The sequence below is a fragment of the Littorina saxatilis genome, linkage group LG14 (genome assembly GCF_037325665.1).
Source record: "Littorina saxatilis isolate snail1 linkage group LG14, US_GU_Lsax_2.0, whole genome shotgun sequence".
NCBI classification, from domain to species: Eukaryota; Metazoa; Mollusca; class Gastropoda; order Littorinimorpha; family Littorinidae; genus Littorina; species Littorina saxatilis.
In genome coordinates, this window is record NC_090258.1 from 12,956,002 (window position 1) to 12,969,352 (window position 13,351).

The following is a 13,351-nucleotide window of genomic DNA, read 5'->3' on the forward strand; positions in this document are numbered from 1 at the left end:
AGGTATCACAGAGCCGGGTAAGGGCAGTATGACATGAATGTTTAGGACGAAAACCTGATTGATAAGGATGAAAAATATTGTTTTCTTCAACATATTTAAGGAGATGGGTGTGTATATGCTTTTCCAGGGGTTTAGACAGTATAGAGAGAATAGATATCGGTCTGTAGTTGTCAAGGCTATCGGTGTCTTTTGACTTTGGTACTGGAATAACTTTAGCCGTTTTAAACACTGATGGGAAGACATTCTTCCTGATAGAGAGATTGTATACATGGGTTAAACTGTTTACAATATAAGGAAGTGACATTTTTACAATTTGTGAATTAAGATTGTTTGTGTCCATTGTTTTTTTGTTATTTAGTTTAGAAATTAGTGCACCAACTTCAACGACTGTGATTACAGGTATATCAAACGAGTCAGATGGCAAAAGTTTCTCATTACAAAATTGACTGAGTACTTCAGGCACCTTATAGCCAATCTGATCAGAACTGGCTGAGGAATCAAGAACATTGTCGGTCATAGATAGAAAGTAACTATTACAATCATCAGCAGTTATATTAGGATTAATACAGGATGGGGCTTTGCGTGATTTACTAGTCAGTTCATTCATTGCACGCCAAATTTGACATATGTCATTTTTATCTATTATAAGATTTTGAAAATATTTCTTTTTTGCAAGTTTCACCAATTCAGAAATTTTGTTTCGCATTTTTTTGTAAAGTTCAAACTGTTTAATTTTTTTTTAGAAAATCTCGAACTAACATAGCATCTTTAATTTCACCTGTCATCCAGTTCGGTACAGTCGAAAATTTAACTCTTTTCCTGCGGATTGGAGCATGTCTGTCAACAACAGATAATAATGTTCTGACAAATAACAATGCAGCTTCTTCAGGATCAAAACAATTTGACACCAATTGGAAATTTGCCAAACTTAAGTCAAGTAAAAACGCAGACTTGTCAAATTTTTTAAAACATCTATACGTGATATAGGTATGACCTTTTGACATTACCTTTGGTCGTTTACACGACCAAGTGCACGTGATCGGTTTATGGTCACTCATGCAAATATTAGATGTTGAAGCATTTAGAACCATGCTATCATTGTTCGTGTATATATGATCCACAAGAGTTGAAGACATGCTAGTTACTCTTGTGGGCTCTTTTATAAGTTGAGTAATACAGTGAAACCCGGCTATATTGAAGTAGGCTATATTGAAATCCCGGCTATATTGAAGAATTTTTCAGGTCCCGGCTGAAGCTCTACCTTTTCTTTGTTAAAAAATGTTGGCTACATTGAAGTCGGCTATATTGAAATCCCGGCTATATTGAAACAAAAATTCAGCCCACGGGACGTTTTTACCTGGCTATATTAAATGTTTGCTCCAAAGATTTGTTTAACTTTTTACATTTAGTCAAGTTTTGACTAAATGTTTTAACATAGAGGGGGAATCGAGACGAGGGTCGTGGTGTATGTGTGTGTGTGTGTGTGTGTGTGTGTGTGTGTGTGTGTGTGTGTGTGTCTGTCTGTCTGTCTGTGTGTCTGTCTGTGCGTGTTTGTGTGTAGAGCAATTCAGACCAAACTACTGGACCGATCTTTATGAAAATTTACATGAGAGTTCCTGGGAATGACATCCCCGGACGTTTTTTTCTTTTTTTCGATAAATGTCTTTGATGACGTCATATCCGGCTTTTTGAAGTTGAGGCGGCACTGTCACACCCTCATTTTTCAATCAAATTGATTGAAATTTTGGCCAAGCAATCTTCGACGAAGGCCGGACTTCGGTATTGCATTTCAGCTTGGTGGCTTAAACATTAATCAATGACTTTGGTTATTAAAAATCTGAAAATTGTTAAAAAAACCCAATATATATATATAAAACGATCCAAATTTACGTTCATCTTATTCGTCATCATTTCCTGATTCCAAAAACGTATAAATATGTTATTTTTGGATTAAAAACAAGCTCTGAAAATTAAAAATATAAAAATTATGATCAAAATAAAATTTTCGAAATCAATTTAAAAACACTTTCATCTTATTCCTTGTCGGTTCCTGATTCCAAAAACACATAGATATGATATGTTTGGATTAAAAACACGCTAAGAAAGTTAAAACGAAGAGAGGTACAGTAAAGCGTGCTATGAAGCACAGCGCAACCGCTACCGCGCCAAACAGGCTCGTCACTTTCACTGTCTTTTGCACTATATGACTAAATGTAGGCTAGTAATTTCGCCTTACGCGACTTGTTGGCGTCGAATGATATGACACGCCTCTGTCAGCGCAATCAGTTGAGGAACGGGAAGTTAAAAGTTACCCCCACTGTTCATCACTGTGTCGTATGATTAATGTGTCGTGTTGTGTGATGTGTGCAGTCAGTAGTGAGGGGGGGGGGGGAGGAAGAAGAGAAGGTTCAAAAGTTACTCCCGCTTCTCTTTACTGTGTTGTATGATTGATCTGTTGTGAATTCTGATGTGTGCAGAGTGGGGGGTGGGGGGGGGGGGGGGCAAGTGGAAGAAGAACAGGTACACAAATTACTCCCGCTGTTGATCACTGAGTCGTATGATTGATGTAAACAGCGCTGGTAACTTGTGTACATCCTCCTCCCCCCCCCTTCCTTTTTTAGCACTGCGTATCGGACCTGCACATCTTAGGGACTTTGCTTGTTCGTTTGTTCTTTTGTTTATTTTTGTGTGACAAATGCTTCATTTGGCGTCGATCTCATACTGTGAATGGCTCTGTGGGTTTGTGTGTGTAAGGGAGGGGGGGGGCGTGCGTGAGTGTGTGTCCGTGTGTGTGTGTGTGTGCAGAAAAAAGCAAGGAGGCTCGAAGAACAATTTTAACAGCCAACAGGTGAAAGATTAATGGGAATATATCTCACATCAAACCAATGTGTGGACACGGAAATAAGAACGTATAGTGAAAAAAAGTTCGGTTATATTGAATTTCTGAAGGAACAAGGAGGGAAATTCAATATAACCGAGAATTGCCTATATTGAAGTTCCGGCTATATTGAAGGTCTTCCCGGGTCCCGTGCCACTTCAATATAGCCGGGTTTCACTGTACCTAGCGATTCAGTTTTGTCAAGCCATTGAGACTGGTTTACTAACATGTTAATATTAAAGTCTCCCAATAATAGCATATTACAATTGCACACGTTGACTTTGTCCATCATATCTATAAAGTCATCAAACCATTCATCCGTGCAGGCGGGATTTCTGTATAAGAATCCAACTAGAATAGGAGATGAATTGTTTGGCCTTACTTCTAGCCAAATACACTCTACACTCTGTGGTTCAAGGTCATGCCGGCGTTTTACAACATGAAAACAATCGTTGTGCACATACACACCGATTCCCGTGTGATTTGGATGAGCAGCATCACGTCTTATAAAAGAATAATTCTGAATCTCAACAGAATCATCATTATGCTTTAGGTTTGACAGTCTTGTCTCTGTTAACCCAAGTAGATGAAGCGATGGTGACGTATTGAGAAGTAAACAGCTGACATCATGCAGTTTGTTCCCCAAGTGATATACGTTCACGTGTCCAATGTTTAATCCACTTTTTGAACGCATATTTATACAGAATGAACACAATTAACTTACAAGGTTATTTGAAAAGAGGCAGCTGACTCAGACTCAGGACTTCGGTTGAAACGAAACCGTTTATATCCTAACACAATAACTGATATTGCAAAAAGCGACACAGATGCACACCGCTGGGTTTAAATGGAAGATAGTGCTCTAGATAGTAGATCAAACATTAACTTTTTGTCGAGGGCACTCAGAGCCTCTGATCTCATGCTCTGTTGATGCAGAGACATATGTTCAGGTCTATACAATTCTGGCAGCTGTTGACGTGGCATATTAGGGAAATGGAAGAGAGGAGGTTTTTGTTCCTGTGAGTGCCATCCGAGGTGCTGATCCAGGTTTCTTGCACTGATCCGAGGGTGGGGCTCAGCAAATACATGTACACCCGGTTGTTGGCTGACTCCCGGAGCAGTTGACAATGCCATTAAAGGTTGAGGAACTTGACCTGGAGGTTGTTGGTGTTGTGGCGGGCCTGAAGTTTTGGGTCCGTAGTGACGTCCAACGAATGATGCAGTCGCTTGCCTTTGAGGACGTGGTTGGGTCTTATCACACCATGATGATATATCATCGTTTCCTCGTTTTTCTGATCGTCCAACATCATTATGATATTGTCTTGATGTTGTTGAATGTTTGTTTTCAGGGATGTTGCCAGAGAAACTACGCTTGATGTTGATAGCTAAGGCACTTGTCCCTCTGTTGTTGGGGTGTAGAGCATCCCTCATCCATCTTGTTTTGATGTCCCCTCGTATGGTGAAAAAGCTGACGTCATTGTTGACAAGATCAATGTGCTGTTGATGACAGAGCTGCATTAAGTTGTCGTTTGATTCATTTATACATGCTGTGATATGTTCATGTTGATCTCGGTGGGGCAATATTGAAGACATGATTAATCTTGCTTTTGGAAAACAGCGCCGAGTGTGTGCAATGATCGAGCGCCATGCTCCTTTTCCAAGGACGCCACCACGCTTGCAGTCGTTGATCCCTACATGCAGGACAACTGTGGTGACGTTGGGATGTATTGCTGTTCCTTTTAGAAGCCCAATAAGTTGTTCTCTGTCAAGGCCAGAAAGAGACAATACTTGTGATCTTTCATTGTCAATGTTCATCTTTGCCTGATGGAGGCCTGACACAACTGAGTCACCAATGATGAGGGTGGAAGTGTCAGAATCTATTGATGACAGCTCAGGCCACTCACCGTCAGATTGTTGTTCATCACATGCAGACATCGAAATCACAGCTGCACTTTCGTTTGACAGGTTAGAAGAGCAACTAGGGGACTGGAGATGTTCCGATGAGACGGGAGAGGGGGTTGGAGGCTGCTTGTTTGAAGCAGTCACAGAAGACTTGACTTTGGTATTTTTGGTAGCAGAAAGCTGAGGGTTTTTTAAGTCAAGAATTTTATTATGCAATGCTTGATTCTTTTTATTCATTGATTCTAGTTCCTGTTTTATTCTCATGTTTTCTCCCTTTAATTCTTCTATTTCTGTACTGTAGTATTGCCTTTCGGCTTTTGCTTTTCTGTCTGATCTCGTTTGTGAGTCAAGCAAATCACTTTGGAGCTGAAGCACCAGATCATAAAGCTCTTCGTTCGAAGGCACGAAGATGCTGGTTTCAGAAACAAGAGGAGTTTTACTTGTATTGGTTTCTTTGTTGCTGTCGTCAATGATCTCATTACAATTAGAAGCAGATTCATTGTTAATAGCTGTTACTTCTGGCATATTGTATGTGTTTACATTGCAACTACCAGAAGTGTCTTCAACAGAAGTGTCGTTGATGTTGGTGTCAGTGAGAGCATTTTGGTAAGATATTATTTCTTCCTCGTTGTTTTGGTTGAGGATTTTATCCAGTAGAATGTATGAGTTGCACAAGTTTTCTTCTTTATCAGAAACTGGAGGTGAGATGAGGCTTGTCATTTTCCAGACTTTTGTCAGATCATTGTCTGTAGCAGGTTTTGAGGTGTCAGCAAGTACATGTACAATTGTCTGTAATCTTTCAAAATCCTCTGCAATCCATTGACGGCATTTTTTCCCTTGAACCAAAATGTTCTGGTTGTCATAAATATGCATAACCAAGAGTTTAGAGCCATCATGATCAAGTCTAATTGTAGACTGTGCTACACTTTCCACAGACTCATGATTTAAAGATATCTTATCATCATTATAAGACAAGGACAATGGTATCAGATGCCCATTTTCTCTGTGATAATCTTTCCAGGATGTTGAGAAGCCTTTTGAAGGTAGATCCGTGACATACCTGTATCTCAGAACAGCTTTCCAGAAAGGATAGTAGAATTTATCACAGCGAAAAGTGATTTGATCTGGATCTTTCTTATTTTCAATAATTTCAAGGCAATGTGCCGTTTTTGATCGTGTCAAAATTGACATTGTTCTTCCCACCCATTGGTGTATGTTTGTCTAGTAACTAAGCATAATCAACATTGTCATTGTTTCATTTGGTGTAGATCTATTGATGTGAGTTACGTTGTAGTTGTTGATGTTGCATTTGTTCATAGTTTTTGTTGTTGATGATGATGTTGTCACTTTTGTTGTTGTTAAACATTGTGTTGTTAAACAAAGATCCAAACTTTCCGTCAACTAAACCAAAACACACTATAATTCAATGATCCAAAAAAAATAGCACTATGTGTTACATAATGTATTTCTGGAATGTCGCCTCAACTTATGACGTACATAAAAAGACTCGGTTATGTCTATGTGTACACCAAGACAATGACAATGACGTAAAAGTCAGGTTATGGAATGCACGGTACGTGTCATTGTCTGACTTTACGTCTTTCCCTTTTCCATATAGAGTCAAAACAACACAATTATCAGCTTTTCCTCAATTCAATAGTTAGTAACTTTCACGATTTCAACACAAGAATAAACACAAGAAACGATGTGCCTACATTGAGATGAAGCATATAGCTATGGAATCCAAGTGTTAATCTTTTTCCATCGCAGAACTCCCCAGTCACCACAGAATTGTTAGAAAAAGTAGAAGATCAAGGTTTTAGAAGAAAAACACTATCCACTGTTGAATAACATTGAATTCCTCCTTGAATCTATCTCAAAAACGAGTCTTATAACGTATGAGAAGCATATGCATGTTAACAATAGCCATATCATGGAAATACGCACAATAGAAGAACAAAATCACAGAGGCATTTTATGGAGGATCACACATGGCCGCCATCTTGCCATCTTGAGCCAAAGAGAGAGAGACAGAGACAGAGAGAGAGACAGAGACAGAGAGAGATGGCGAAAGAGAGAGAGAGAGAGGGGTGGGGGGGTATGGGGCATGCAACAGGCCTAGGGAAAGCTGGAGATTCAAGTGGAGAATTATCAACTGTTATGTGGTCTATACAACGGTCAAATAAATGAATAATTAAGCAGAGAGATCGTTTTCAACAGAAATACCAAAGTTTGCCTGAAACAATAAACACACACACACACACACACACACGTACACACACACACACACACACACACACACACACACACACACACACACACACACACACACACATACACACATCGAATTCTGTTCTTCAACAAATCTGTTTATTAGGCCATAACCTTGTACCCAAGAATGTAACAATGAAATAAAAACAACAACAAAAGACCTGGTGTCTAAAAATTGATGTACAAAATAATGGCTTTGTTTTGCAGGCGGAAAAGAAAATAGACAAAAAAACAGCACTTAGATGTTTACTTAAACTATCAAGCAATTTACAAATAGAAACTGGTGAAAACAATTCAAATAAATTCATTTGTAATGAATTTAAATATCCTTGTCTTTTGGAACTACATATTTATGGAAAAATGAATTCTTTTTTTCAAACTAAAACTGAAGCACAAAAATAACCTGTACAACTTGACAGTGTTTACAAATGCTTAACTATCGCGACACTAGCAATCCAGTTGGATTAAAATAATAGTGTCGTTAAATAATAATCTTCCCATAAATGAACGCAAAATGAAATGGTCAACACAGATCAGCAACGATACATTTGAATAAGGAAAATTAGCTGCAGCGTGACTCTATAACAGAACAAACAAATTCAAGTTGCAACAGTTATACCTTTGTTTCTGCTTTGCATTTTCGTTATAACCGGTTTGTTTTTAGTGATGACTAAGAACACCGCTACCGGCACGGTTGGCCTAGTGGTAAGGCGTCCGCCCCGTGATCGGGAGGTCGTGGGTTCGAACCCCGGCCGGGTCATACCTAAGACTTTAAAATTGGCAATCTAGTGGCTGCTCCGCCTGGCGTCTGGCATTATGGGGTTAGTGCTAGGACTGGTTGGTCCGGTGTCAGAATAATGTGACTGGGTGAGACATGAAGCCCGTGCTGCGACTTCTGTCTTGTGTGTGGCGCACGTTATATGTCAAAGCAGCACCGCCCTGATATGGCCCTTCGTGGTCGGCTGGGCGTTAAGCAGACAAACAAACAAGAACACCGCTGGCAGGGAAAAAATAAAATGTTTGTTATAACCAATATTCGTTATACCCGGTTTCGTTATAGTGATAACTAAGAACACCGCTGGCAGGGAAAAAATAAAATGTTCGTTATAATCAATATTTAGTCGCCATCTTGTTGTATGAATTACTTCCCAAAGTTGACGTCATAAGTCATAAGTTTACGAAAAAGTTGGATTTGCGTCATAGTTTCGTTCTAACCGGTTCTTTTTCTGGTCTGGGAACAAGAAATGTTGACGTTGTAAGCAGTTTCTCGTTATAACCAGTTTCGTTATAACCAGTTTGTTTTTAGTGATAACTAAGAACAGCGCTGGCAGGGAAAAAATAAAATGTTCGTTATGACCAATATTCGTTATAACCGGTTACGTTATAAACGATTCCGACTGTACTTAACAATCCTCATTATAACCACGAAATGATGAATATTCATGGTTGCAGCTTTTCGTACAAGGGACTATTTGCAGAGAAGTACTCAACCCTCGAACAGGCGTCGTTAGTGGACAGTGCCTGAGTAAGTTCACACGACAAACAAATGGACAAGGGAAGTGTGGGCTGGAGGGGGGAGGGTGGGGGGGAGGGGCGAAAATCAAGTTGTCGCTAGTTCCTTGTAGGCTTTTAACCCTTTCAGTATTTCGCGAGAAGCATTCGAACCTCTTAAGGGCGTCAGGGGGCATGCTCCCCACCCCCGGAAAATGTTGATAAAAACAAAGAAAATGGAGCAATCTGGTGCACTCTGAGCCAAAAACACTTCCCCTGATACACCTTCCAAAAAGTAAATTTAAGGAGACAAATTTGGATGAAAACAAGGACAATTGACCGATCTAATGCAACCTGAGCCAACAAATTACCCAACTACTTTCCAAAACCGTCACCTAGAAGACAAAGGCCGGCTTCAAGGGGGGTCCGGGGGCAAGTCCCCCCGGAATACAATTGAAAAAAAATCAAGGAAAATGGAGCAATCTGAGCCATCAGTTGTTCTTTGTTTTCATTTTTTTTTACAATTTATTTTAGGCTGGAGGAGGGGGGGCATGGGTTTCCGTAAACCCCGGAAACCACCCTGGATCCGCCCCTGAGGAAGTTAAATGTTTGTTTTGACACAAACAGACACCATACATGATGAACGCTACGGAGAGATTGCTATAAATGGAAATGTATTATGTATAGCATCGTTGTGTCTAGGTAGGAGAAAGGAAGGTTTTTAGTATGTTTGTTGATATGATGTTTATGCATTTATTTGTTCAGAGTCGTGAACTCGCGCTATAGAAAAGCTATGTGTTCTTATTATTATTAAGATTTATTTTAGAAAGATTCCAAAGGTAGCAATGACCGTATTGCCTGTTGCAAGCCCTGTGCAAACATAATATGAGAACGAGCGCATAACTACTCAAAAGCACGCACGCACGCGCGCACGCACACACCGTGAGTCGTCAGTAAGAAAACATTGTACCTGTTGGTAGGCTGAAAGCTGTTTTTATATTTAGTCAAGTTTTGACTAAATATTTTAACATCGAGGGGGAATCGAAACGAGGGTCGTGGTGTATGTGCGTGTGTGTGTGCGTGCGTGTGTGTGTGTGTGTAGAGCGATTCAGACTAAACTACTGGACCGATCTTTATGAAATTTGACATGAGAGTTCCTGGGTATGAAATCCCCGAACGTTTTTTTCTTTTTTTTGATAAATGTCTTTGATGACGTCATATCCGGCTTTTCGTGAAAGTTGAGGCGGCACTGTCACGCCCTCATTTTTCAACCAAATTGGTTGAAATTTTGGTCAAGTAATCTTCGACGAAGCCCGGGGTTCGGTATTGCATTTCAGCTTGGTGGCTTAAAAATTAATTAATGACTTTGGTCATTAAAAATCTGAAAATTGTAAAAAAAAATAAAAATTTATAAAACGATCCAAATTTACGTTTATCTTATTCTCCATCATTTGCTGATTCAAAAAACATATAAATATGTTATATTCGGATTAAAAACAAGCTCTGAAAATTAAATATATAAAAATTATTATCAAAATTAAATTGTCCAAATCAATTTAAAAACACTTTCATCTTATTCCTTGTCGGTTCCTGATTCCAAAAACATATAGATATGATATGTTTGGATTAAAAACACGCTCAGAAAGTTAAAACAAAGAGAGGTACAGAAAAGCGTGCTATCCTTCTTAGCGCAACTACTACCCCGCTCTTCTTGTCAATTTCACTGCCTTTGCCATGAGCGGTGGACTGACGATGCTACGAGTATACGGTCTTGCTGAAAAATTACATTGCGTTCACTTTCATTCTGTGAGTTCCACAGCTACTTGACTAAATATTGTATTTTCGCCTTACGCGACTTGTTTGGTTGTTGTTGTTGTTGTTGTTTTTGTTGTTGTTGTTGTTGTTTGGTCACGAAGATACTTGTACCTCAGGCCTGCCTAACAGTGTTACCAATAAGGATGGTTACAGTGTGTGAAAGATGTCAACATCCAGCCTTTTTCATCTAGACTCTTTCTAATCTACTCTGGTGAGATGGTGCTCCGAAACCTGACTGTGAGGAAAAATTATTGCATTCTCAATGGCCGCCCTGCAGGAAGCAATGTAAAATCTCAAACTCGAATATCAGCTTTCTTTTTTCTCATGCACACAATACGTCATCGGTCGACTCAAGTGAGTCTGATAAAGTCTTGCAGGATTTCGCGCAGGGACTCCATAGTTTCTCCACAGCTTGGTATACACGCTGACAAGCTTTGCCCTGGAATTTGCCAGCCTGGAAGGCAGATATTTCAGGCCTGCTAAATTGCGCAACAAGCAGAGAGAGGTTCAAAGTCAGAAAGATGTCGGCATGCACATTTGTTACGCTATGCCCTTCATACCTACTCTTCCCAAAACATTATTATTATTATTATTGTGATCATTTTTATGCGCCTAATCTAGATATAGCCCTAGGCGCTTACATATTAATTTCTGCCGTTTGAAATGGAATTTTTTACAGACAGACAGACAAGCAGACAAACAGACATTTTTTTTTACACACAATATATGACTGTGATAGAACAGAATCCATTGCTTTGCAAGGACCCCCATGCAATAATTAAGGTTTTAAAAGTAACACGAGCCTTCTTTTGCTAACGCACAAAGTGCACGGTTGATCGACATTAGCTACGTGAGACTGACGAAGTCCTGCAGGATTTCGCGAAGGGACTCTTTGGTTTCTAGTCCAAGGCTGGTACACACGCTGACAAGCTTTGCCCTGGACTTTTGCAGGCTGGTAGCTCTGACAGCAAGATTGCCGAAGGGCTCTTCAAACGATCCATTTTCAGCAGAATCGACCACCTCCGTCTCAAACTGCGTGAAGATGATCTGACCGGTTTCGTGCAGCTGCTTGAGACACTGAGGTGTGGCCGTTGTGGTCAGAGCGTGACGTGATGGGTAGAGCATGATGCCCATCAGCTGCACCTTGGTGACGTCACCATCGCTGCTGGTGACGTTACGGTCGTTACTGAAGCTGACATGGTTGTCAATGCTATTTTCAGAATTGATGTCATTCTTTCTGAGACAGTTCTTCTGGATTACATTTTTGAAAGTCTTGATACTAGTGATGTCATTTGAGTTTTCCGAAACGTCTTTATCATCAGCGTGGAGGCCATTGGCTCCGACACCCCTGTATATGCCTTGTTTACTAACATCCCCGTTCATGATGACAGGGCTGCTGCTGACGTCATCGTTGACACTGATGGGTCCTTTAGCATCCTCGAGAGTTCCATCGTCCTCAGTGACGTCATCAAAGCTGCTAGAGCTGAAGCCATTTTCATCGTCAAGGCTGCAGTAGCCGGTGAGAACGGGCCTGACGCCACAGGCACACATGAGGGCGAAGAGAAGGAGGTCGGCGTTGTAGAGCTGACGGATCCAGTCACGGAGGTAATACCCGCCCATTCGCGCGTTGACCTCGATCAGCTTGGGCCCGCGGGCAGTCAGCATCATCTCCACGTTAAACACCCCTGTGCTGAGGCCCAGACCTCGGCAGCACGACGCCGCTGCGGACACTAACTGTCGCTGGTGCTCTGGTGGACAGACGGACCAAATTAATGAGTTAAACAAATACTCTTTCGCCTACAAACTCGCTCAGTCAGTCAGTCAGTCAATCAGTAAAACAATCAGATGACCTTTATACAGATTGTCGTGAGATGATGCTGGGCCAATCCTCACATAGAAGCTAGTGGCATGCAGCCTGAGACTGCTGATGTATAGATATAAATTCTTATAAGTTCTAAACGTCTCTAACAGCCAGGGCAGTACACAAGAGTGCTGCCTGCATGAAGTCTCACCGTTACGAAGCACAGAGGGCATGACAGCAGCAGTCTCCGCACAGAGAGGCAGGCGAGTGGGACCGTTGTCAGAGAGGAAAGCCGCCACCAGCTGTCCTTCAAAGAGGACGACGTCCACGTCGTGCTCGGTGCCCAAGAGGCAGGGCATCAGCAGTAGGCTGTACCCGTGTCCCAGACCCACCCCCGGGCGGTCGGCCTCAGAGCGGAGCGTGTCTTGCAAGTGTTTCACGTGCTCCACGGCCTCCTGAAAGCTGTGCACGTGTTTCACGCCCACCGCGCTTGAGCCAAACTCCAGCTTCAGCACTGCTGGCAGGGGGATCTGTAGCAAACAGCAACATTACTGGCTTGAGCCAAACTCCAGCTGCTGGCAGGGGGACCTGTGGCAAACAGCAACATTACTGGCTTGAGCCAAACTCCAGCTTCAGCACTGCTGGCAGGGGGACCTGTGGCAAACAGCAACATTACTGGCTTGAGCCAAACTCCAGCTTCAGCACTGCTGGCAGGGAGACCTGTGGCAAACGGAAACATTACTGGCTTGAGTTTCGCTGACATCGGGTCTGAGCATAAAGGAACCTTCTACATTTTCACTGTGATACATTTGAAATGTGAGTAGTTTTTAAAGAGTAGGGCGAGAACAAAACAGAAAATAAGTCTGATGCGAAATCGGTCTTGCGTGACCCCCTGAGTTCTTGGGACAAACAAGCAACAATAGACAAACAAACTATGAGAATCGGGGCTTCCCGCCTTAATTCGATCATCTGAGATAAAAAAAAAAGTGTATAGCATTTTCCCTTTTCTTTATATTTTGTCTGCTCTCTTATGAGGTTACAGAGGTACGACATATTACAGAGCTTTAGCACGGATGTTAAAGTAACATTTTTGCACACAATGGTCGCCATTATAGCGACTGGATAAAGTAGAACCCGATGAGAATAGATTAAAGGAACGAAAAGTCTGCATGGAGTATTGAAAGCCGACCACG

General features: G+C 41.3%; 1 protein-coding gene across 1 annotated transcript in view; it reads right to left on the minus strand.

The window, feature by feature from the left end:
• Positions 1-11,083: 11,083 nt before the first annotated feature.
• LOC138947142 (carnosine synthase 1-like) overlaps positions 11,084-13,351 on the minus strand; it is a 46,998-nt gene continuing 44,730 nt past the window's right edge. Inside the window, exons 11-12 of the mRNA XM_070318592.1 lie at positions 12,370-12,688; positions 11,084-12,105 (exon numbers count right to left, since the gene is read on the minus strand). Coding sequence (XP_070174693.1) covers positions 11,204-12,105; positions 12,370-12,688 — 1,221 coding nt within the window. The 3' untranslated portion in view covers positions 11,084-11,203. The remainder of the gene's footprint in view (positions 12,106-12,369; positions 12,689-13,351) is intronic.